Source organism: Sus scrofa, chromosome 16, assembly GCF_054392235.1.
Source record: "Sus scrofa isolate SSC_HxYL_T2T_F1_AM1 chromosome 16, Sscrofa_HxYL_maternal_Yorkshire_Landrace_v2.0, whole genome shotgun sequence".
Lineage (NCBI taxonomy): Eukaryota > Metazoa > Chordata > Mammalia > Artiodactyla > Suidae > Sus > Sus scrofa.
The window spans coordinates 32,053,401-32,079,649 of NC_139398.1; the positions used below are offsets into that span (position 1 = coordinate 32,053,401).

The window sequence follows — 26,249 nt, forward strand, 5'->3', positions numbered from 1 at the left end:
AACCACCTCTCCTCACATATTTGCATTTCAATTCATGAAGAGCAAGTTCACAATTTCTAACAGCTAAATAATACTCATCCTATGGCTATGCCACAACTCATTCACCCACTTATTAACTATTTCCCTTGCTTTCAGCTGGTTTTTTAAACTTAAGAATAATGTGCAATATCTGTACCTGTTTTCTAAAAATACAGTATAAACGTAAGTGAAAAATAAGCCTACCCTCCCCGCTCACACCTACTCCTTTAATATTCTTCCCTCGAGGCAACTATTCTTTTCGGGGTGTTTTTGTGAATTCTTCCAGAAATACCTTACATTTACAGATCTATGCCTGCTGTTAAATACATACAAATGATAACTGATTGTCCTGCTTCCTTATCATCCATTTTGCTAGTCTGAGAGTTAATGGTCAAAAAATGTGTGCGATTTTTAGATTGAATGATCCGTTTCCCAACACGGTACGTACCACCGCCAATGGCTAATTAATTGGTGGCTGATTAATGACTAGAAAAAGTGCTCACCATCAGGTTCATGTTTACAATTTGCAATGCAAAAGTGCCCCTTTGAGCTGCCAGGCTGATGCCCTGCACCTATGAAAAGACCCGACATAAAGCCGTGAACACAGTGAACTCTTATTTAGACACACAGGTACATTTATTGTAAATATTTCTGGAGCCATTTGGCAGCTGGTCCATTTGAGAAAATAATAAAGATATAATGGGCACAAAATCAACCACAATTGATAAATATGTGAAAATAGGTAATTTACAAAATAGATAAAAAGTTAATACTATTTTAAAATTCTCACACTTAAAAAATAATGTATCCTGATGTTTCTAAAAGTCAAGTCTCCTCACCACAGAATTTGGGTCATTCAAAGGGGGAAATTCAGTGCAATGAGGAGAGAGAACAGTTTTAACCAATTTCTGACTGTCACATGAAGAAATCTGCATTCTCTTCCTACTGAGTTGCATAACAGGACCCATCTCCCAGCCTGCCCACCTGGCACAGTCCACTGACCTGATATGATAGTGTCCCCGTTGAGGTACAGAGCCATGCCCAAGAGCATCATGACACCCAGAGCGAGGATGTAGGGTCTCCGCCGGCCCCACCGGGCCCGGCAGTGGTCGCTGGCCGATCCCACCACGGGCTGCAGCAGGAACCCCAGGACGGGGCTGAGGAGCCACACCACGCTGTACAGACTCTTGGGCAGGCCCACACTGAGCAGGACTGGGGTCACGTAGGCTGCCTCCACCGCATAGCAAAACTCCCGGCCGAACATGGCCATGCTGTGCATGACCAGACTCCCCGTGGGTCTTTTGGGCGGCTCCACAGAGCAGAAAGGGCCATCCTCGGCTAGGGATTTATAGGTGTGGACGTCAGGCTGCCCGCTGCTCTCGTCCATGGCCACTGGGTGAGGAACCTGCCTGCAAGCCTGCCGCCTCCTGCGTGGCCCTGGGGTTTGTGCTCGCAGCTGGCATCTGACATGGAGCCTGGCTGGGCAGCCCACAGAGGTGGTCAGGCTGGGGGAGGGGCTCAAATTCTTTCATGCCTCTAAGATCACAAGTTATGATGAGAAGGAAGCGGGGTGGGGCCTGGAAAGCATGATGGGGATTAGCTGTTGTGAGCCCTCTGGCTCTTTAGTGTTTCTCTAACGGAATCTTCCTTTACACTGTTCTCTCTCTGGCTCCCTCTCTCTCTCTCTCTCTCTCTCTCTCTCTCTCTCTCTCTCTCTCTCTCACACACACACACACACACAATCACACACAGCTTTGAGATAATAAAGTCCTATAATGCAGTTGTTAAGTCAAAGGATGAATGATATAACATTTTTCTAAATATACTGTCCTTTCCTGAACACAACTTTTCTACACACACATCAAGAGTCAATTAACTAGACTTAAAATGGTGGGAGGTTGCCCCTTTCCTTTAAATCACTACCGTCTCACAGCACTGTGATGTTTTCCTTCATTGCACGAAACACACCTTATAATCAGATAGTTCTGTGTTTTCGTTCTCCTGTGTTGGTCTTTGATCCCCTTTTGAGCAGTCATCTGGTCTGTTTTACTCATTATGACACCTAGCATGATACCTGGCACCTAGGAGATCCTCAATTAGCATTTGTTAAAGGGATTACTGAAAGAACAAAGTGTATACACTACATTTTGCAGTGCTGGTCAACTGCTGAGATCCATTCCCCTCACCATACTCTGTACCATAAGGGACTACATTTCCCAGGTTCCCTTGCTCTCTGGCTTCTAAGCAGATTTGCCCAATGGAAGTCACTAGTGGGAAGACTGGGGCAGGAAGAAGGAAGAAACCAGGATACTTTCTCCCCTTTCTCTCCCCATCCTGAGATGTCTCCGACGGCAGCTGCATCTCCACTGGTCCAGCTTCCAACATGCAACCTTAGCTTCTGCATCCCCATAATGCTACTCTTCCTGTCAATCCTGCAGCTATGGGAGTGGTCCTGGCTTCCCGTGATTGTTCATATCTGAGTTGCCTCACTGTCCACTGGGTTTCTCATCTCTTTTATCACCAGCGTCAACTCCATATTAAATTTCTTCTATTTAAATACACTTAAACTAGTATTTCCCAAACTGTGTGCCAAGGTGTCCCAGGGCAAGTGAGCTCAAAGGCGTAACCCAGGATATTTAAAAATTGAAAGACAGTAAACAGTGAAGTACCACATGATATAAAACTGTTCATATTTGAATGTATGATTCCACTACAATCCTATCAATGACCTTAGATCTTTGTGGGGCTGGGTTTTCCACAGCCATGATAAAAAGCAAGTATTGTATGAAACTCAGTGTGGAACAGAAAATGAAGGGAGTGATCTCCAATCTGATTCCAAGGCATGATAAGCTGCACAGTGTCCAACAGTGTGTGTGACTCGTTAGTAAGTACTTGTGATTTAGACTGAAATAAGGAGGGGGCGTCAAGGTGGTGGAATAGAAGGACGTGGAGCTCCCCTCCCCCCACAAACACATCAAAAATACGTGTGGAACAACTGCCACAGAAAACCAACTGGGAACTGGTAGAAAACCTTCTATACAACCAAAGCTGCAAGAAAGATCTCCACATAATCAGGTAGGGAAAAAAGACATCAGGACCGCACTGGTACCCCTGGGAGGGATCTGTAAGGAAGACCCTCACCCTGGGGAGACCTCCTGCCTGCTCAGAAATCCATCTGGATAAACAAAGGGGCTAGAATCTTCTCTCGAGGAGTATGGCTTACTAAGAATCAGCAGAGAGAGACCCGTGCTGGTGGCTGCCACCTCACCATACTTCCCAGTCCAAACAGATGTATTCCCCACTGCAACCTGCTTCATACCATAGCTTGGCATGAGATCAGAGCAGAGACTTGGTCTATCTGTCCAAGCAGACCAGGGCACCTACAGAGCCCACTGTCAGGGCACACACCAGCCAACACCACAGAAACATGCAGTGGCTGGATGCTGATCCTGGGGCAGATAGCCTCTGGGCAGGAGTATGCAGTGGTTCCTTCCCAGCACACAATTCTGCCTACTCCACACTGCAGCTTGGTGCCCAAACTGAGCAGACAGGTCCTGGAAGAGGTCTGACACAGAGGTAGTCCAGGTTCCCAGAAGCAGCACAGCCACCTCCATTCCTGCAGCCATAGCACCACAGCCTAACACTAGGTCTAGGATTAATACAACAGGGAAAGGGATGTGACCTGGAGCTGCTTCTGGGTGGAACTGCAGACACCTACACAGGTGAGGCATATGTTCGCTGTGGCCATACGAGCCTCACTTACTTCAGGAGTCACCTCCTTTGGGACAGGTTACATACTCAAGGGCAATGGAGCCTGAGTGAACCTGGCCCTCAAGGCCTCTACTCCAACAAGTGGGCACCAGACCCCACCCCCAACAGGGTGGTAACAGCCATGGAGCAAAGAGGAGGCCCTGTCCCACGTCCAGAGCAGGCTCTGATCACAACCCAACCACATCTCTACCAAAGGCATAATGACCAGCACACTCTGAAGAAAGATATGGCTTCCATCCTTGGTTCAATGGGTTCCATCCATGGCTACAAAAGTAGCCCTCGCACCAAAAACACTGGATTCACACATTCTACACAGGGATGTTCCCACATAAAAATACCCCTTTAAGATCACAGTAGATAACTGTTTCTTCTAAATTCATAGAGACAGAGAGTTAGGTAAAACAAAAAAGCAAAGGAACTACTCCTAATTTAAAAAAAAATCTCCTGATTTCTTGAATAATATTCTTGAATGAATAATGAAGCAGATCTAACCAGTCTACCAGATCCTGAGTTCTAAAAGGAGGTAATAAAAATGCTAAAGGAATTAAAGATTATCGATAGAAATGCATATCACTATAACAGGAAACAGAAGACATAAAGAGGAACTAATCAAATTTACACAATTTGATTGCCCAAGTAATAACTGATCTAGAAGCAATGAATAGCAGACTAAATGATACAGAAAACAAATAAATGGTGTGAAGACAGAATAATGGAAATTACTCAATCAGAACAACAGACCAAAAGACAAATGAAAAAAATTAAAGCAACATACAAGATCTATAGAATAATAGAAAACACACCAGTCTATGCAGAATAGGGGTTTCAGAAGGAGAAGAGAGAGAAAGAGAAACTGAAAAATGTATTTTAAAAAACTATGGCTGAAAACTTCCTAAGCCTAAAGAAGGAAACAGATATCCAGGAAGCAGAGAGAGACCCCCAAAAGATAAACCCAAACAGACCCATACTAAGACATATTATAATTAAAATGGCAAAAGTTAAAAGTAGATATTCTAAAGGCAGCAAATGAAAAATGAAGTCAGTTACAAGGGAAATCTCATAAGGCTATCAGTTGATTTCACTGCAGAAACTCTGAAGGCCAGAAAGGAAGGGCATGATACATTCAAAGTCCTGAAAGGGAAAACCCTGCAACCTAGTATTCTAGACCCAGGAAGATAAAGAATTTCTTAGAGAAGCAAAAACCAAAAGAATTCAGCAATACTAACACTACCCTAAAAGAAATATTGGAAAGCCTTCTTTAGATAAAAGAGAAGCAAGAATCAGAGGAAGTGGGAAAACACAATAGGGAAAGTGAAATATATAAAAGGACTGAAGGTCACTTAAATAAGCCAGTACATAGATTAAAAAATTAGGAGTTCCTGTCATGGCTCAGCAGTTAACAAATCTGACTAGCATCCATGAGGATGCAGGTTCAACCCCCGGCCTTGCTCAGTGGGATAAGGATCCCGTGTTGCCATGAGCTGTGGTGCAGGTTGCAGACATGGCTCAGATCCTGCAGATGAAGCTGTGGCATAGGCTGGCAGCTATAGCCTGATTCGACCCCTAGCCTGGGAACCTCCATATGCTGTGACTGCAGCCCTAAAAAGCAAAATATAAAAAAATAAAAAATTTAAAAAAATTTTTAAAGTGATTATGTCAACAATGAACAGCACTGTAGGATAAAGGATAAAACATGAAGATATAAAATAGGATATCAGAGTTCCTGTCGTGGCGCAGCAGAAACGAATCCAACTTGGAACCATGAGGTTTCAGGTTTGATCCCTGGCCTCGCTCAGTGGCTTAAGGATCCAGTGTTGCTATGACCCATGGTGTAGGTCACAGATAGGGCCTGGATCTGGTGTTGCTGTGTCTGTGGCGTAGGCTGGCAGCAACAACTCTGATTAGACCCCTAGCCTGGGAATTTCCATATGCCGCAGGTGCGGCCCTAAAAAAAAAAAAAAAAAAAAAAAAAAGACAAAAAACAAAACAAAATAAAATAAAATAGGACAACAAAATCACAAAATATGTGAAGGTGAGCAAAAACATGTAGATATTTTAGAATTTATTTGAACTTTCATGAATATCAGTTTAAAGCAAGTAGGTATAGTTAAGAATCAACATACTTGAACTCTAGGGTAATCATCAATGAAAAACAAAAAGGAGTTCCTGTTGTGGTTCAGCAATAATGAATCTGACTAGCATCCATGAGGATGTGGGTTTGATCCCTGGCCTTGCTCAGTGGGTTAAGGATCTGGCATTGCCATGAGTATGCTGTAGTTGCAGATGTAGCTTGGATCCCGTGTTGCTGTGGCTGTGTTGTAGGCCAGCAACTGTGGCTCTCATTCGACCCTTAGCCTGGGAACTTTCATATGCCATGGGTGCAGCCCTAAAAAGCAAAAGGAAGAAAGAAAAAGAGAAAGAAAAAAAGACAGACAGACAGACAGACATAAAAGAGATTCACAAAATTAAAAAGAAAAGAACACACCACAAAAGAAAATCATCAAACCACAAAAGAAAAAAAAAAAAAGAATATAAATAAACAGGGAGTTCCCATTGTGATGCAGTGGATACAAATCTGACTAGTATCCATGAGGACGTAAATTTGATCCCTGGCCTCACTCAGTGGGTTTGGGGTCCAGCATTGCTGTGGCTGTGGCGTAGGCCAGCATCTTAGCTCTGATTCGACCCCTAGCCTGGGAACATCCATATGCCAAGGATGTGGCCCTAAAAAAGCAGGAAAAAAAAAAAAAAGAAAGAAAGAAAGAAAAAGAAAATGAAATAAACAAATAACCACAAAATCCACTGTAAAACAAGGTGAAAAATGGCAATAAGTACATACCTATCAATAATTACTTTAAATGTTCAAGGACTAAATGCTCTCATCAAAAGATAGAGTGGCAAATTGGATTTAAAAAAAACAAAAGCAAAAACAAAAACCTCCAATATGCGGCCTACAAGAAACTCACTTCAAGGTAAAAAGACACACAAAAACAGAAAGCTTAGGGATGGAAAAAGATATTTCATGGAAATGAAAATGATTAGAAAGCATCCATTCATGATAAAAACTCTCACCAAAATGGGTAGAGAGGGAATATACCTCAACACAGTAAAAGCACTTACGACAAACACACGCTAACATGACATTCAACAGTTAAAAGAGAAAAGCTTTCCCACTAATTTCAGGAATAAGATAAGGATGCCCACTCTGACCACTTCTATTCAATATGGTATTGGAAGTCCTAGGCACAGCAATCGGAAAAGAAAAAGAAATAAAAGGTATTCAAACTGGAAGGAAAGAGGTACAACTGTCCCTGTTTGCAAATGACATGATTGATACCATATACAGAGAGCCCTAAAGACTTCACACAAAAACTATTAGAACCAATAAATGAATTGAGCAGTGGCCAGACGAAGTGAGAGGTAAGCTGTGGGGCCTACTGGGGGCAGAGGGAGATGGATGGGAGTGAAGCCGGAGACTGGAAGAGAAGGAAAAGTCTGGTAAGACTTTCAAGTGGATGACGGGACAATTTAGTGATAAAGGACACACTTGGATGATACCAACAGGCAGGAGCTAGGCTCTCAGCAGAGCAGTCTAGCTGGAGGGGTGGCAGTCATCTGAAGCAAATCGCAAGAACACTTCTTAAAATTCCAGCTCAAAGACAATGGATGAATGAGTTCCTTATCAAATTAAAAGGATCAGACTTTTCTAAGGACATTCATTCTGGTTAACAGGAGAGCCTAAAATGTTTCAACGAGTAACAAAAATCTCTTTTAGTGTTAAAGAAACTTCTTGAAAGTTTTCTACAAACTTAAAAGCATGAGTAAACTTTATGCAGGAAAAAAGCCTTTATTTAATAAAAAGGATTATATTAATTCATTTATAAGTATTTTAAATCAACAAATATAACCCATTAAGTAAACTGGAAGGCAAAAAAACTGCCCCAATTTAGTATGGGTAAATTTAAAATATTCCTAAATCAACCATTTTCAGAATTCGATCATTACTGTATAAGCAGAATCTTGTTTCCTGATTAGAATAGCTGGACCACTGTGATATTGTTTTCTCTCGTTTCTATGCATACGATTTTTCTGCATTACACTATACTGTAAATGCAATACTCAAATTCACTTGAGTTGTGGACCTTGGAACTTAGAGATTAGATCTTAGATCTTGGTTTATTACTTTCAATAATTTCATCAGACTTAAGCTGAATGATCTCTTCCTGGCTGAACCCAAATTCTTTAAGTATCTCTTCTGTATGTTCTCCTACAAAGGGATTTCTTTCAGAGGATGGGACGGCTGGGGTGTTGGAGAGAAGAGGTGCAGGGCGGGGACTCACACCCTGCTCCCCGTCAGTAATAAATGAGCCCCGATCTTTGTTATGACCATGATGCGCAACCTCTTCCAGAGTCAGAACAGGAGTCACACATGCATCTGTGCCATCGAAGATCTGACACCACTCTGCCTTTGTCTTCTTTGCAAATACATCTGCAAATTTCTTCTTCATTTCTGGCCAATCCCTTATGCTCATCTGATGGGGAAGTTCATCAGACTTTAGTCCGAGTCCTGAGAGAAAAACACAATTTCTTAAATTAGCATGCTTTGGGTGGCTGGAGTGATTATTGTCGATGAAAATGAGTTTGAACTCACCATATTCTCCCAAATAGGATGTTCTATAGGGATTTCTCAAATGAGTCAAGAGAAGAAATTCAAACTCAATATTAAGCTGGAGCCAAAGGCTGGAGAAGGTAGTAGGGATAGCAGGACTCAAAAGAGACTTTCCAAGTCTTTGCCAAAAGTTTATTATTTACATTTCATCCGAAGTAGTCAATTTTAATGGTCTGGTTTCCAGAAGTCAATTTCTTCCCTCCGAGTCGGTTTTCAAAATAGGAATTTCCTTATGATGTTATTATCTGTTATACCGAACTAAAATAACTCCATATTTCATACAGTGTTCCCAAACCCTACAAAAACTAAAATCTACACAAATGCATGTATCACTATAGATACACCCCATTTTATTGTGATTTACTCTACTGAACTTTGTAACACTTTATTGCGCACTTCACTGCACTTTATTGCATTTTTACAAGTGGAAAGTCTGCGCCAAATTTGTATGAAGCAAGACCAACAGTGCCATTTTCACAAAAGGATTTGCTTACTTAATGTCTTTGTGTCACATTTTGGTAATTCTTGCAATGTTTTAAAGCCTCCATCAGCAAAAACATTACAACTCACTGAAGGCTCAGATGATGGTTAGTATTTCAAGCAATAAAACATTTTTATTTTATTTATTTTTATTACTTAATGAATTTTATTACATTTAGAGGTGTACAACAATCAAATAAAATATTTTTAAATTAAAGTGTGTACAATGCCGTTTTAGGCAATGCTGTTGAGTACTTAATACAGTATAGTATAATGTAACATAGCTTTTATGTGCATTGGGAAGCCAAAAAATTTGTGTGACTCGCTTTATTGTGATAGTCGTTTTACTGCAGTGGTCTGGAACCCAGCCTACAAAGTTCCTGAGGTAAGCCTGTAGTAGCATACGATAAATGACTGAATTCAAGATTACAAATTTATAAGTCATATTCATTTCTCTTTATTTTCTTCAAATAAAAGAGCTCTAGGAGCCCAATGTTACTTGTTACTCTCTTAAAACCCTGCTGTGAATTAGAACAAAGGACTTGCAAAGTAACCAAAGACCCACGGGAATTGTTCCTAGGAAAAAGCTTTCAGCCAGTCAATCAACAGGGGGCATACAAACTTCTTTCTCTCAAGTATGACAAGCCTTGAAAGACCCACCAACACACGGTGCAGAGAGGATAAATGCATCGAGCATGGGACTATCACAGGAAGGATAGCTTCTCTGGCCCATGACCTGATCTGTGCTTCCTTACTGACTATAACCACCTACCCTTGCAGCTACACTGGAACTCTAGTGCTGATTAAATTATACCTAAAGGGCCACTTTGCTGGGGCTTTGGTGTTACTCTCATTTCTATTCTCTCATGTATAAGCCTAAATTTAAATTATGCATAATATTTTGCATAAGTTTAGCCAAGTTAATCAAATAATCCTCACTTTTATTACCCGTCCTTATTTAACAACGTTGAAAAATAACGACCATTTGTAACCTGCTCTCAACATGCAAAAGTCCCTACAGAGGTAAGAAGATATGATAACTGCAGGCTCTTCTTAAGGTTTTGAGGGATATAAGAAAATAAAGAGAACTCACACAGTTCTGGACAGTTATGAAAAAAACACCTGTGAAATACACAAGTACATTTTTCTCTGTAGCCACTTGTCCCACTGAAATACCAGGAAAGACATAGAGCCACAATTTAGGCTTATCCCTGTAATGTACAAAGAGATGTTTCTAAGGATGTCTTTCACTTTTGCTTTCTCTTTCCTGATTACCCCAAACTCTGTGATTGAAAAACACAGAAAATAAGCAGTGATGTAGATCATAACTACTGCTGGAAACATATTTGTGTGCTTTTTTAAGGTTTTTTTTCTTTAATCAGAATGTGATTAGAATCCTAACACTAAATAAAAATGGAGCCAATAATTCCTGAATGAACATTATACTTGAGATTACACGGGTCATAATTTGTATACTGGATAAATACTAGAAATCAAAAGGCCTTTAACTCTGACACCCTGCTTTTCCACTGTCTTATCAACCTCTCTCAGTCCACAATTTCCCTTCCTGCCCAGAACCCTCATCAAGGTCACAGGCTGAACAACCAGCAGTTTAGGGTGGGTTGTTTCCCATGTTCTTGACATTTTTTTTTTAATTACTCAATGAATTTATCACACCAGTAGTTGTACAATGATCATCCCAATCCAATTTCACAGGATTTCCATCCCCCCACCCCCCAAACTGTCTCCTCCGAAGACCGTAAGTTTTTCAAAGTCTGTGAGTCAGTATCTGTTCTGCAAAGAAGTTCAGTCTGTCCTTTTTTTCAGATTCCACATGTCAGTGAAAGCTTTTGATGTTGGTGTCTCATTGTATGGCTGACTTCAATTAGCATGATAGTTTCTAGGTCCATCCATCTTGCTTAAAATGCTGGTATTTCGTTCCTTTTAATGGCTGAGTCATATTCCATTGTGTATATGTACCACATCTTGATCCACTCCTCTGTCAATGGACATTTAGGTTGTTTCCATGTCTTGGCTATTGAAAATAGTGCTGCGATGAACATCGGAGTACATGTGTCTTTGCGAGTCATGGTTTTCTCTGGAGAGATGCCCAGGAGTGGGATTGCTGGATCAAATGGGAGTTCTATTTTTAGTTTTCTGAGGAATCTCCATACTGTTTTCCACAATGGTTGCACCAATTTACAATCCCCCCGAGAGTGTGCTAGGGTTCCTTTTTCTCCACACCCTCTCCAGCACTTCTTGTTTGTAGACTTTTGGATGATGGCCATTCTGGCTGGTGTAAGGTGGTACCTCATCATGGTTTTGATTTGCATTTCTCCAACATGAGTGATGCTGAACGTCTTTTCATGTGTTTTTTGGCCATCTGTAGGTCTTCCTTGGAGAACAGTCTGTTTAGATCTTTTGCCCATTTTTTTGATGAGGTTGTTTGATTTTTGGTATGGAGCTGCAGAAGGTGTTTATAAATTTGGGAGATTAATCCCTTGTCCATTGATTCACTTGCAAAGATTTTCTCCCATTCTCTGGGTTATTTTTTCATTTTGTTTAGGGTTTCCTTTGCTGTGCAGAAACTTTTCAGTTTGATTAGGTCCCATTTGTTTATTTTTGTTTTTACTGTCATTACTCTCAGAGGTGGATCTGAGAAGATGTTGTTGTCGTTTATGTCGGAGAGTGTTTGGCCTATGTTTTCCTCTAAGAGTTTTATAGTGTCTATAAAAGAGTTTTATCTAGTTTTATCTAAGAGTTTTATCTAGGTCTTTCATCCATGTGGAGTTTCTTTTTATGTATGGTGTTAGGGAGTGTTTTAATTTCATTCTTTTCCATGTGGCTGTCCAGTTTTCCCAGCACCACTTACTGAACAAGCTGTCTTTTCTCCATTGTATATTCTTGCTTCCTTTGTCATAGATGAGTTGGCTATAGGTGCGTGGGTTGAATTTTGGGCTTTCTATCCTGTTCCACTGATCTATATTTCTGTCTTTGTGCCAGTACCATATGGTTTTGATGATTGTTGCTTTGTAGTATAGTCTGAAGTCTGGGAGCCTGATTCCTCCAGCTCCATTTTTTGTTTTCAGGATGTCTTTGGCTCTTCTGGGTCTTTTGTGCTTCCAAACAAACTTTAAAATATTTTGTTCAGGTTCTGTGAAAAATGTCCTTGGTAATTTGATAGGGATTGCATTGAATCTGTAGATTGCCTTAGGTATTATAGTCATTTTGATAATATTAACTCTTCCAATCCAAGAGCATGGTATGTCTTTCCATCTATTTGTGTCATCTTTGATTTCTTTCATCAGTGTCTTATAGTTTTCAGAGTATAGGTCTTTTGTCTCTTAGGTAGGCTGACTCCTAGGTATTTGATTCTTTTGGATGTGATGGTAAACAGGATTGCTTCCCTAATTTCTCTTTCTAATCTTTCATTGTTAGTGTATAGAAATGCCATCGATTTCTGTGTATTAATTTTGTATCCTGCGACTTCGCCAAATTCATGGAAGAGCTCTAACAGTTTTCTGGTCGAGTCTTTAGGATTCTCTAGGTATAGTATCATGTCATCTGCAAATAGTGAGAGTTTTACTTCTTCCTTTCCCATTTGGATTCCTTTTATCTCTTTTACTTCTCTGATGGCTGTGGCTAGGACTTCCAAAACTCTGTTGAAGAATAGTGGCAAAAGTGGACATCCATGTCTTGTTCCTGATCTCAGTGGGAATTCTTTCAGCTTGTCACCATTGAGAATGATGTTAGCTGTGGGTTTCTCTTGACATTCTTATATGGAACTCTGATTCCATTACCCCACAAAAGAGAATTACAGATTGTAGCTACGTTTTATAGTCCAATCAATAGCTGTTACAAATCAAACGGACTTCCAGAGACTGGCCTGGAGACTTAAGACATCATTAAAACTTGGGAAAGTATGTTTTCAAAAAACTACCTAAACATACATGCATACACACACACAATTACACAAAATAATTTTTGTTTTAACTACACATCATAAATTTGACTGCTCTGTAACACAATACTAGACACATATCAGTCAAAAATGCATATGGTAAGTATATAATAATATATGTACAAAGATCAATGTTTACTAATAAATAATAAACATTATTTGTTGTAATAAAAACTGGAAAAATATAAATAAACTTGAATAAGGACATGGTTAAATACATTTTAGTACAAGTATACCACAGATTATGATATGGCTGCTATATAAAAAGGGCGAGGCTGAGAATCTTTAGTACTGACAAAAAAGGATGTCTTTGCTATATTTGGAAATAAAAAGAGATAGCTATTAATTATAATTTTATATAATTACATAGATTATATGTAAATTATACTGTAAAAAAATTTTTTAATTGTGTTTGTATGTACACAGGAAAAGTTGTTGAAGGTCACATCTCAAGAACAAGGGAGAATTTCTCTCTCTACAAATTCTATATTGTTGACTCTTTTCTAAAAGAATACATTATTTTGATTTTTTAATTTTTTAAAACTGTGGTAAAATATACAAGATATTAAACTTTACCACTTTAGTCATTATTAAGAATACAGTACTATGACATTAAGTACCTTCATACTGTTCTGGAACCATTACCATCCATCTCCAGAACATTTCATCTTCCCAAATAGAAACTCCATACCCATTAAGCACTACTTCCTCATTTCCTCCTTCCCCCAGCCCCTGGCAACATCATTCTACCCTATCAATGAATCTGAGCACTCTCGGTATCTAAGTGGAATAATACAATATTTGTCCTTTTGTGACTAGCTTATTTCACTTAGCATAATATCCTCAAGATTCATCCACCTTTAGCATATGTCAGAATTTATTTTTTTAAAACTAACATTTCATTGTTTTATATATACATACATATATATAACCTTTCATTTTTCCATTTCTCTCTCCTTCTTTCTTTCTTTCTTTCTTTATGTCTTTTTAGGGCCACGCCCGCAGCATATGGAAGTTCCTAGGTTGGGGTGAATCAGATCTGCAGCTGCTGGCCTATGCCACAGCCACAGCAATGCAAGATCCGAGCCACATCTATGACCTATACCACAGCTCACCGCAACTCCAGATCCTTAACCCATGGAGCGAGGCCAGGGATTGAACCCACATCCTCATGGATACTAGTCAGATATGTTTCCGCTGAGCCACGATGGGAACTCCTATCCATTCTCTCTTGATGGACACCTGGGTTGCTTCCACCACTTAACTATTGTAAATAATTCCATAAACATGGATATACAAATATCTGTCCAAGTTCCTGCTTTCGATTCTTTTGGATCTATACCCAGAAGTGGAATGGCAGCTCATTCAGTAATTCTATGTTTAATTTTTTGAGGGGCTACCAAACCACCTTCCACAGCGGCTGCACAATTTTACATTCCCACCAGTAGTGCACAGGGTTTCAGTTTCTCTACATCCTCCCCAATACTTGTTATTTTCTGGATTTCTTTTAATAATACTTTGAAATTTTAAAACAACTTTTAAAAATTATCTATCACTTATATGATTTACTACACAAGAGTCTGTCTCAAGATGCCATGAAATTTTCAGTGTTCACAAATTTCTTTGTGCTGGAAAGCAGCAGGGACACAGCACAATGGAGTCTGCATTTTATGAAAACATTGTGTATTTAAGTTCAGATCCTGAGGGCTAAATGAAGGTACCGTCTCAAAGGTCTCAATAAGCAAAGTGAAATAAATAATAAATTAATGCTACCTCGAAAAGTTATTATGGATATGGGGGTCTGTCCAGTTAGGCCTGAGAGAGAATTAATGTACATGGGACTAATAAAAGTACTACTTTTGCAAAAAAAGTATTGTAAAAGAAAGAAAATACTCAGGCATTTTGACATGGACTGTGTAGATTAAGCAAAAGCTGATTCAACATGCTAAGTCTACCTAAAGCATAAGCCACCTGCCAGCTAAGGGTCATGAGTGAACTGTGAAGGGAGCAGGGCTTGAGGCTGTGGCTGCAAAGAGGAGGGACTGCAAAAATAACCAGAGGGATTATAGAGTTTGGACTCAAAAATCTAAGGAGCATATTGAAGAAAAATGGCTGAACCTCAGTAAGACCAGTGAGCTTGGTGGTGGTAAAGCTTAGGCTAATTTCACCCGTCTCTCCCCAGCTCTGCGGTGGCCTTGAAAACCAACAGGCTCTCAACCACAGCAGTTGAGAAAAACAGCAGGATAACAACCGAGGAAGAGGGGGAAAATGAGTTTGGAGCTCCCAACAGTTCCATTGCCAGAGAACTGCCATGGTTTGGCCTGTCCTGAAAATCTCCATCCTCAGGGCTTGTCTGTAGCTGATCTGACTCAGAGCTTATACTACCCTGTTCCTTGAATATTTGTCAAAAGACAAAATCACTTTCAACTGTCATTTAGAATTGCCTGTGCATGGTGATAATAAAATTTCACTAAAGATTAGTCAATCCTATTATTATATTTAAATTCTCTATACACAAAAACACAGGTTTTTGTAAAGCGTACGCTCTACTGTGTTATGGCCATGCTGCTCCCCAGGTTCCGCACCCTGCAGCACCCCCACCCCCATAGCATTTTCTGTCCAGAATTTTGAATTAATAACTCTATTCTTTGTTTTAAATTCTGGACAGAAAGGCATCCTATGTGATCTAAATAAACCATTCTTCTCTGTGGTTTTTCTAACTACAGTGAAGTTGATGAAGTCAATGTAGTTGATCATAAAATGCTTTCTGGTGCTTGCAAAAACAATCATTTCAGCTACATACAAATAACTCAGAGTAGTATTTTGCAGCTGAAAAGCTACCAAACATCACAATAAAACTCCAAACTTAAAGTTGAAAGACAAATGCACTTCATGCAACCAGCCTGTCACACCACATTGGCGTATATTCTAAAACTTCTTAAGATACAACTTTGAACTTTAAAATGCACATTTCACAGGAACAAAATAACTTCAGTCCAATTATTTAACTAGGGAAGAAGCAATTCCAAATTTCCCTGCTAACCTGTGGCAGCATGACAATAAGACAAGAATCAGCAAGAAAGGTAAACTGCAGAAGCATCAAGTGATGGTAACATATTTTAACACTGTCTCATTCAACAATATCTCTCTGTGCTCTGGTGATTGCTGTCATTGAAGTAATATGAGGGACATTTATCAAGGAACAAAAGTGGTAGAACCAGCAGATCATTTTTAGGGGAGAATAAGATGTGGTCACACAACGTACTGAGAACACTGAATTCCTACAAAGTGATTATTTTTTTTAAATCTGAGCTATTTTATAGACTTGTAAAATTATCTGTCAATTTAAAAATGGAAGAGGAGTTCCCACCGTGGCTCAGCAGTAAGGAACCTGACTGGTATCCATGGGGACGCATGTTCGACCCCTGGCCTAGCTCAGTGGGTTAAGGATCTGGGTTGCCATGAGCTGTCGTGTAGGTCACAGATGCGGCTTGGCTCCTGCATTGCTGTGGCTGTAACGTAGGCCGGTGGCTGCAGCTCTGATTCGACCCCTAGCCTGGGAATTTCCATATGCCATGGGCGCGTCCCTAAAAAAAGACAAAACGGAAATAGACTCCATAAGGTAGAAAACAAACTTAAGGTTACCACAGGGGAAAGTGGTGGAGGCAGGATAAATTAGGAGTTTTGGGTTAGCAGATACAAACTACTATATACAAAACAGATAAACAACAAGGTCCTATTGTATAGCACAGGGAACTATATACAATATCTTATAATAACCTACAATGGCAAAGAAAATGAATACATATACACATACATAAAATTAAATCACTTTGCTGTATACCAGAAACTAACACAATATTGTAAATCAACTATACTTCAATAAAAAGTAAAATAAATTTTTAAAAAATGAGTATGTAATAAAAGACATTATGAACTTGAACAGTACCTAAAACGAGGCTAAAAAATATTTACGAGAAAGAGGTGGGTGAAGTAACTCACCCTTGACCAGCAGCTCATAGAACTTCTGCTCGATTGCTCCAACAGCCATGAACCCCCCGTCAGCCGTCTTGTAGGTCGTGTAGAAAGGTGCTCCACCATCTAACATGTTCTGTCCACGAGGCTGGTCCCACAGTCCTGTTAGTTGCGTTTTCCACAGAAAGGAACTTAGATATGCTGTTCCTTCCACCTTTGAAGAAAAAGAATACAATACAAATCCAGATCATTCAACTATAAAAAGCATGGATGATTTCTACTTCTGTTTTCAAAAAAGATTTGTGCAAAAATACTTGCCTTCGAATATAGGAAGATTATATCTAATTATAAAACTTCTTTGATATTTTGAGAAAGTAACTTAGAGCAAGTTTATGATACACTGAGTTTCTGTGCTATTCAGTTCAGGGAATACTGTTCAGAAAAGGCTTCAAGGAACTACTTTTGTTCTTCCTTTCATATAAGATTGGCAAAATGTTGATAATTTTTTAAAGTTAAGTGAGGCTTCATGGAAGTTCATTATACACTCTCTTCACTTTTTATGTGTGTTAAGAACTTTCAGGATAAAAAAGCTGAAAAGAGGAGTTCCCGTCGTGGCTCAGTGGTTAACGAATCTGACTAGGAACCATGAGGTTTCGGGTTCAATCCCTGGCCTCGCTCAGTGGGTTAAGGATCCGGTGTTGCCGTGAGCTGTGGGGTAAGTCGCAGACACAGCTCAGATCCCATGTTGCTGTGGCTCTGGCATAGGCCAGCGGCTACAGCTCTGATTCGACCCCTAGCCTGGGAACTTCCATATGCCACGGGAACAGCCCAAGAAATGGCAAAAAGACAAAAAAAAAAAAAAAAAAAAAAAGCTGAAAAGAAAGCAAAAAGGTTTTAAAAATTCATCATCTGATCCCAAAACCTACTGACACATTCACACAGATATATGAAGTCTATCACATTTAAAGGTAAATCATACGACCCTTAAATTTAGTTTATTCTAGTTGGACTAAGAAAACAAATTTGGGTATTTAATTATACTTTAATAATCACTAGAAAGTTAAAAATCAACAAAAGGATATGGATGTCAGGTATATGGGTTTTCTGAATGCAAACTAGTTTGGGAATGCTACTTCCCACTGAGCCCTGAAGCAACAAGACAGGATTCAGATGTCAGGTATGATTATCACAAGGCTGGGTGCACCGAGCTATCGAAAGAAGACTACCTCCCTATCCCCATGGCTTCACGATCCTAATGATTCCAGTACCCCAGGGAGAAGGCCATCAAAGCAGGGTTACCAAGAGAGGGGACCCCTTCCAACTGTGAGCATGCAATTTGGCTGCAAAACAATACAAAATGTATGTTTAGATACATGCCACCTTTCCTTTTTAACTTGAAGCTCGTGCACACCTGAATTCCTGAATCTGATATTTGTCGTCACCAAATGGTGGAGGTTTATATGAGTGGCCTATAGTAGTGCTTTTTTGTTTTTTGTTTTTTGAAACGGGGTTACATAGATCTTAGTCCCACATTTACACACACAAACACACAAAATCTTTTATACACTGGATGTACTAACACATCTGTGGGAAAAAGGTGTCCTAACACAGTTAGGGATCTAGTTTGGCTCATGATACAAACGGACTTTACTGGATGCTGTAAAAAGATGCAGGACAAGAGACACAGCAATTATAATCCACATCTCATCACAAGGCTGCCTGGGCTTTCATGCCCATGAAAGTGTCAGACTGCCTGGGGGAACACTGGGCGTCTGACCCTTTCCAGCCACCTGCTTTAGAAGACAGGCAACCAAGTTCCTGTTGTGGTGCAGCAGAAACTAATCCGACTAGGAACCACGAAGTTGCAGGTTCGATCCCTGGCAGCACTCAGGAGGTTGAGGATCTGGCGATGCCGTGAGCTGTGGTGTAGGTCCCAGACACAGCTCGGATCTGGTGTTGTTATGGCTGTGGTGTAGGCCGGCAACTGTAGCTCCGATTCGACCCCTAGCCTGGGAACCTCCGTATGTCCAAATGATGAAAGTGAGCACACCTCCTTTGGGGAGTTGAGTGGGTCAAAAGAGGGTTGAATACCTAAGTCTTGCACTTGGAAAGCAGCAAGTATAAAGTTAGCATCGCTGCCACTACCAGTGCCTGCTGGGCCTGGGCCAGGGCTGGAAATAAAAAGATCGGTCACACGCCACTCCCAGGGAAATCACGCCAGGATGAACATTAAGGACAAGGGACAATGTGGAGGTACCTTAACAGCAGTGTCACAAGGCACAGAAATAGCACAAGGCAGGGAGCCCTTGGCCTGTGAGGAGGAAGCAAAAGCCAGGGGGTCTTGCTTCTCCTCTTCGACCCACTCACTCCTCAAGTGCTGCTGTCCTGTCCCCTGCCCAGGGGACCACACAGTCTCATATGGTTCCCAAATGACTCTGAAAGCTGTTCCTCGTGCCTAACTTCAAGTATCCCACTGGGACAGCTGAACCACACACCTCAAACGTGAAATGATCAAAAGCACATTCCTTTTCTTCCAATAATAGTAATAACAATCGCAAAGCCTTAGAGTGCCTCTCTATGCCAGGCATTGTACACACACGGAAAAATGGGTGAACTCACTTCATTCTCTAACCACACTCTGAGGTGGAAACCATTATTACCTCCAGTTTACAAAGGAAACTGAGGCACGAGGAAGTTAAGGAACTTACACAAAGTCACAGAGCTCGTAATGGCAGAGCGGGGGTCGGGGAAGTTGGCCGCCAGAGTCTGCACTCTAACTCCTCGGCCTGGGGCTGTCCCTTCCTCAGTCCTCCCCCTGGGCACGGTACCACCGCCCTCAGGTTCTCCACGCCAGAGGTAGGAAGCCATCCTTCTGCCTCCCTCTCCCTTCATGGCCAGTATCTCATTAAACCCCAGCGATTTCACATTCCAAGCATAAACCCTTAAATCCAGACCCATTCAACCATTAACCATTATCTCTCAGCAACAACCCAGGAACTGGTTCCTCTGCCTCCATCTCGTCGCCATCAAACCCATTTTCTATCCCACACCCAACTGCTCTCCAAATGCAAACACGTAGTGGCTCTGGACTGGGCTCTCATCAACTAGCTGTGAGAACTTGGGCCAATTCCTAAGCTCCAGGTTGCTCTTCTTTAAAATAACAATGTATTCCAAGTGAAACTGTTATTTGGGGGTCTTGGAGAAATCCCAAAGGATAAGTGCCTAGGACAAGGCGAGGTGAGGGCTCAATATATGGTGGTAAAAACACTGAGGCATCATGATGTCTGAGTCTGCCCTACACAATGCAGCAGGAAGATCTGGACTGGTCCATTTTACGGGAGCCTCGTTAAGATTCTTCCCTACTTGCTAAGGGAGACTTCTTGAGCCCAGTTTGGAATGACGACTGCTTGAAAATCATATTCAAGAGACAGCACGGGGAAAACTGCTGAGACAGAACATAGCAAGCAGGTGAGTCGTGAAAAGTTTAGAAAACTGACTTCACAAACAGATGATCAAAATTTGACATTCTGACACATGTCAAACAGGCGAAGCCATTTTAAAGAAAAGACTATCCTTGGCAATTGGAATCCAAACTTCAAATCTCATTTATCTTTTTTTTTTTTTTTTTAATCTTTTTAGGACTGCACCTGTGGCATATGGAGATTCCCAGGCTAGGGGTCGAATCAGAGCTACAGCTGCTGGCCTACGCCACAGCCACAGCCACGCCAGATCCAAGCCACATCTGCGACCTACACCACACACAGCTCACGGCAACGCCGGATCCTTAACCCACTGAGAGAGGCCAAGGATCGAACTCACAACCTCATGGTTCCAGGTCAGATTAGTTTCCACTGCACCACGATGGGAACTCCTCATTTATCTTTTGTCTTGTTCAGAAGAGGATTTGAGGGAGCCATAGAACAACTGGAAGGCTTGTCGTTTCCCCCAATTATACTTACCATGCTTGCATCAATGATCTGACCCTTGCCAGAGCGTGTGCGTTCAAACAGAGCCATCATGATGCCCAGGGCACACATGAGGCTGCCACCACCAAAGTCAGCCAGGAGATTCATTGGGGGCTGTGGATTCTCGCCACTTCTGCCAATTCTTGACAGAACACCTATACCATTAAAAAAAAAAAAATGGGGAACACTAACTGTAAATTTAATGTCTCTTTTAAATAAATACATGAACATCTTCAGAGAAAAGCCAACCTCTCTAGTTACCAATGTAAGTTAAAAACTAATACCTCATGCTTTTCTAAATCGAAACCTGTTCAGTACACTTCTAAGCAGGTTTTCCTCCAATAAGGCTCCTTGCTTTGGTTTTTGGTTGTTTTTTTTTAAATAAAACTTTCTTCCATGAACATTTTCAGAATTTTATTGCTAAGTTTTTATTCACTGGTGTTTGGGGGTGGGGAGGAATGGTTGCTAGCCATCCAGTTTATGGCTTAACAACAGCATAATGCATTTCCATCCTTATTAGAAAAAGATGCAAGGTAATAAACCCAAGAAAAAGAAATGGGATTAAATTTTTTAATAGAGATGAAAAGCCAACTCTACACTCAACCCTTTCCTCAACCCTTAAATGTGGAAACACAGAAAATTTGAGACTTCCTTTACTCAGCAACATAGTTCTTAGAAATCTAGAATTAGGCCATTCTAAGACACGTCCTTACAGGCAAAAACTCAGGTAAGGTCATATGATGACCTGAAAAGCATGGGCTTTTTCTCGTATTCACAGAATTTCTAATATCATGATTTAGGCAACCATTCTCAATGACGTGGGGGAAAAGGGGGATCAGAATCAAACTGTATCAGCATTTTCAAACTCTAAGGCAACTATTTCTACCATCAGCAATCTCTTACTTCCTAGCACAGGCTTGCTACTTCACTCCACAAAGGCAGCAAGTAAATGTTACTAGTGAGAGCATATAATCCTCCAATGTGTTAAGTAAGGCAGGAGAAGGCTGAGAATGACAGGTCCGAAACAAACCAACCCTTTTTAAAACAACCACATGCTCTTTATTGATTCCAGCGGATAGTTAAATCTTCACCTTTAAAAATCTGTTTTAATCTGTGTAACTATAGATCATGACTGGGAACAAAACAAAAAGTGTAGAGAAATTACTTTGTTCAACGTACCCGACAAAGCCAAATAGTTGATGTCATGTCCTGCTACCTGAAAGAATCTTCCTGACTGGCCAAACCCACTCAGCCTGGCGTAGATAAGCTTTGGATTCTCCCTCAGTAGAGTCTCTGGGCCCAGCTGGAGTTTTTCCATGACACCTTAAGAGAAAAGTTAAAATTTCTTGAGGAGAGCAAGAATTGAGGACAGGTATCATCCCTTCTCTGTGACAAACATAAAACAGGACTTTTGCAAGGAACCCTGGTAACATGTGATCTGGGTTTATAGCGTATTTCCAATAATTAAGGACTCAGAGAGTGAAGCTCCCACATCTGGAATGTGTGGCTTCTGCCCTCAGCCCCCCAAACTATTTCCCCCAAGCGCTGCCCTGCCTTCCTTCTGGCACATCCAAGCATCCTCAATCCTGAGTAGACATTTCACCCCTTCAGTCAGTCCCTTGTCAGTTTCCCACATTCTCTCCTTAGTAATTTATTAGCAACAGCCTAGGAGTTCCCTTCATGGCTCAGCGGTTAAAGAACCCGACTATGATCCATGAGGATGGGGGTCCGATCCCTGGTCTTGCTCAGTAGGTTAAGGATCCGGTGTTGCCATGAGCTGTGGTGTAGGTCACAGACGCAGCTCAGATCTCGAGTTGCTGTGGCTCTGGCATAGGCCAGCAGCTGTAGCTCTGATTCGACCCCTAGCCTGGGAACCTCCATATGCTGAGGGTTCGGCCCTTTAAAAAAAAAAAAAGAAAGAAAGAAAGAAATAGTTTGTTCTCTTGGAAGTTACTTTGGGTCTTTATTTGATCAAAAATTGACTTTTGGAAACTGCTATTCCTTTTAGAGTCTTTTCTATGTTTAAGCCCGCCTCAGTGCCTACCACCTTCTACCTCATTCTGTACTTGCCTAAGGGGTCACAGGCTCCTCTCGCTGGATTAATGTCTCATCTGTTTCCACAGGCTTCTAACATGTCTCAGTCTCTTTACAAAAAGGCTAAGTAAAGACTCATGAAAAGAGGAGTTCCCATCCTGGCTCAGTGGTTAACGAATCAGACTAGGAACCATGAGGTTGCAAGTCCCTGGCCTTGCTCAGTGGGTTAAGGATCTGGCATTGCCGTGAACTGTGGTGTAGGGTGCAGATATGGCTCGGATCCCATGTTGCTGTGGCTCTGGCATAGGCCAGCAGCTATAGCTCCGATTGGACCCCTAGCCTGGGAACCTCCACATGCTGCAGGAGCAGCCCTAGAAATGGCAAAAAGACAAAAAGGAAAAAAAAAAAAAAAAGATTCATGAAAAGAAAAGTTAGCTACAACAGCATTAAATTGCTCTCACATTATTAGCAAGTATACAGCTGACCCTTGAACAAGGCGGGTTTGAACCATGCAGGTAAACAAACACAGTTTTTTTCAATAGCAAAACCTACAATATTGGTTGGTGGACGCCAAGGAACCACAGATAGAGAGGGCCAGTTTACCCGTAAATGACCCGTGATGGTTTGTTCACGGGACAACTAATAATTAATTGTGCAAAATCCAGGAAACTGGAACCTAAAGCTTCCTGAAGCTGAAAATAGAAAGATTAGATAATAAACTCACTGCCTTTGTCCTTTTAAAAATTATGGTAAGTTACAAAGGAACTCCATTCCTCTACTTAGATAAACACCAGCCACAATTTCCTCCCCTGTAGCCATGTCTGTATCCATAGCTCTACCTTTCTAATTGCAAGACAAATTATTTAACCACGTAGAGCCTCCTTCAACTTCAAATGGGGCCTTATTAAATTATGATATAATCCTACTACTAAATTATAGTCCTCAAAGCTGGCTCTGAGGGTAAATGAGTTAACACATTTAAATATGTCTGGTGTCCCAGAGACATTCATCAAACATTTACTGCCTTTCTGCTACATAAGAGCTGAAGCTTTGGATGGCTCCTTGAGCAAAATTATGGTGGCAGTTGTTATCGGAGGATAGATCAGAGTGGTGCTAGGCCCAAACATCAGCATTAAAAAGACCATTATAACTGTGTCAAGAAAGCTGCAGTACATGTGGGGAGAAAGAATCCTGAGTCATAGAAAGGATGAAGAATGTCGGGGTTGGTGACAACTGAAAGCTGGGGGGCAAGAGGTGGTACAGAGGAGGAAGATTGGTGTTCTAGATGAAATACAAGTTTCTGAGTCAGGCAGAGTGGGTGGATATAGACCCCACTGAAAATAAATAATACAGAAGGAAGAAATGCTATTTTAGGAGGAAAGATGATGGGCTCAGTTTGGAATATGTGGAAGCCTAAATGCCCCAGGACTGGCATATAGAGATACACAGGACCTGTGTATTCGTGCAGTCTGTGGCTCTAAAACAAGCAGGTACAATTACAGATTTGGCCATCGACTGCCTGTAAAAGGTAAAAATAATGGGAATGGATAAGGTGGCTCCAAGAAGCAGAGTGCCCAAGAAATTGAACTGAAGCTGGAAGTCGGGAACACTAGCATTTAAGGCAGAGTGTTAGCCTGGGTCTGCAGACGCCCTTATGACGATGTACCTATATGGAGTTTTCGGGGAGATCAATTCTCATAAGGTTCGTGACCCTAAAATAATTTTAAAAGGCAAATATAAAAGGGCGATTAGCAAAAAGAGGAACTTGGGAAGAAGTCAGAAAAAGAGGTACAAGTACAAGAGCAACAGTAGTATCTCGGGTTCCAACTATGGAAGACTGTCTCAGGGGGGCAACGACAATATCAAATGCAGCAGAAAAGTCTGGAAAGACAGGGACGTCTGTGGCAAAAGGGCAAAGGTGTGCTGGGCCCAGCCCCAAACGGTCTGGCGCCCTCCCTCTTTCGGGACTAATCTCTGTCGAGGCCGGGCGCTCACCAGGGCGGAAGGGCTCCAGCACCACGTCCGCCAGTGCGCACAGACGCCGCATCACCGCCGGTCCCTGTGGCAGCTTCAGGTTCACCACCAGCGAGCGCTTGCCCCGGGCCAAGGGGCTCGGGTCGCCAGGGGAGCCGGGTCGGTCTACACGCACCACCTGCGCCCCGAAGTCCGCCAGGACCATACCGCAGAACGGGGCCGGGGCCAGGCCGGCCAGCTCCACGACCCGAACGCCCTGCAGCGGCCTGGCGCCCCGCATCTCCCTCAGAAAGCGGAGAGGAGCAGACAACCCTCAGCTTTTAGCAACGCCGCACACCCCCTACTTCCCTTGCGGGCCCCTCCCGCTAAGCGGCTGCGTCAGGCCGCGGAGTCTGCGCAGTGGCGCGTTTTCCAGCGCCGCCTCCGCCAGTCGGCCGACCCCAGCAGGCTGGGAGGCTTCGTATTTGGTCCCTTTCCCAGTCCAAAATTGTTCCTAGGGCTTGACCTTGGGATCGGTTGGCCGGTCACCGTCTTTTCTTTTCAGGACGCTTCACCCTCGGTGTGTCCATCCCAGCCGTTGTGCTTTGGGCCCTACACCTTGCTGGTCCTGGAGAAATAAAAAGTACATAAGCATTTGAGAAGAAAGCGGCATTTTTTCCGTGGACTGCAGACTGTCTCTTTCACCACCCTTACTTCTTAGTCACCTGATGTTTCACCCACAAATGACTCGCAGGAGAACATGAGAGCAGGTGGTGATCATCAGAGCCAAATGAGAGGGCTTTAAATATTTTTGATTTGTCACCTGCCATTCTACAGATAATTACAGCTTTGTTAAGGATCAGGGCCCTGTGAGGCTCAGGGGCACAAAAGCCCTCTGTGTCCCCCATTTCTTGTTCTTAGGAAATGGGCCTCATTTAGCCTCCGTGACCAAGGGACAGGTTCAGACAGTTGCCAGTCAGGGAAGGGAGGAGATGCAGTGACAAGGGAGGAAGAGCCAAGCAACAATAGTACAGGATCCTGGATCACATAGTAATAGAGGCATCTTGTACACCCCCAAAAAAGTTAGATTCCTTATGCTTCTTTCAGAAATAAATACTTTAAAGTTGAACAGCTTAGAGTCCTTCCTTCTCCTTCTCCCTGACTTAACTGCATCTTAAAAACAATCACTCTTAAGCTAAAAATAGGCACCCTAAGCACAGTTGCCTGTGGGTAAAAGATTATTAGCACAAGATGTTTTTTAGGAATTGCCTAGTTCGTTCTAATCGCTGATCAATATGCCCTTTTCCAAGTACTGTTACTCCAGGCAATAACCCAGAAGACCACCATCGTGATCCTGCTGAGATCTCCTGACTCCAGCTTTGATGACTAAGATTCCCTCAAAGAAAGAAGGATGCATGTTTGT

The 26,249-nt window shown here is 41.8% G+C and overlaps 2 protein-coding genes across 4 annotated transcripts in view; both read right to left on the reverse strand.

The window, feature by feature from the left end:
- The window catches only part of SLC45A2 (solute carrier family 45 member 2), a 42,948-nt gene extending 41,492 nt beyond the window's left edge, over positions 1-1,456 (reverse strand). The window contains exon 1 of the mRNA XM_003483808.5: positions 1,021-1,456. Coding sequence (XP_003483856.2) covers positions 1,021-1,405 — 385 coding nt within the window. The 5' untranslated portion in view covers positions 1,406-1,456. The remainder of the gene's footprint in view (positions 1-1,020) is intronic.
- Positions 1,457-7,616: 6,160 nt separating this feature from the next.
- AMACR (alpha-methylacyl-CoA racemase) lies at positions 7,617-25,185 on the reverse strand. Of its 3 annotated transcripts, none has more exons than XM_003133873.5 (5): positions 24,869-25,185; positions 22,019-22,162; positions 20,834-20,994; positions 16,902-17,088; positions 7,617-8,356 (listed from the first exon to the last, which is right to left on the reverse strand). In XM_003133873.5, the coding sequence occupies exons 1-5, from the start codon at positions 25,125-25,127 to the stop codon at positions 7,947-7,949; spliced, it is 1,161 nt and encodes a 386-aa protein (XP_003133921.2). In that variant the 5' UTR covers positions 25,128-25,185; the 3' UTR covers positions 7,617-7,946. The 3 variants fall into 3 exon arrangements, 1 of the variants encoding a protein (XP_003133921.2); XR_014831157.1 differs by lacking the exon at positions 7,617-8,356 and adding an exon at positions 11,550-14,116 and having other exon boundaries at positions 16,657-17,088; XR_014831156.1 differs by lacking the exon at positions 7,617-8,356 and adding an exon at positions 11,550-14,116 and having other exon boundaries at positions 16,291-17,088.
- Between the last annotated feature and the right edge of the window lie 1,064 nt (positions 25,186-26,249).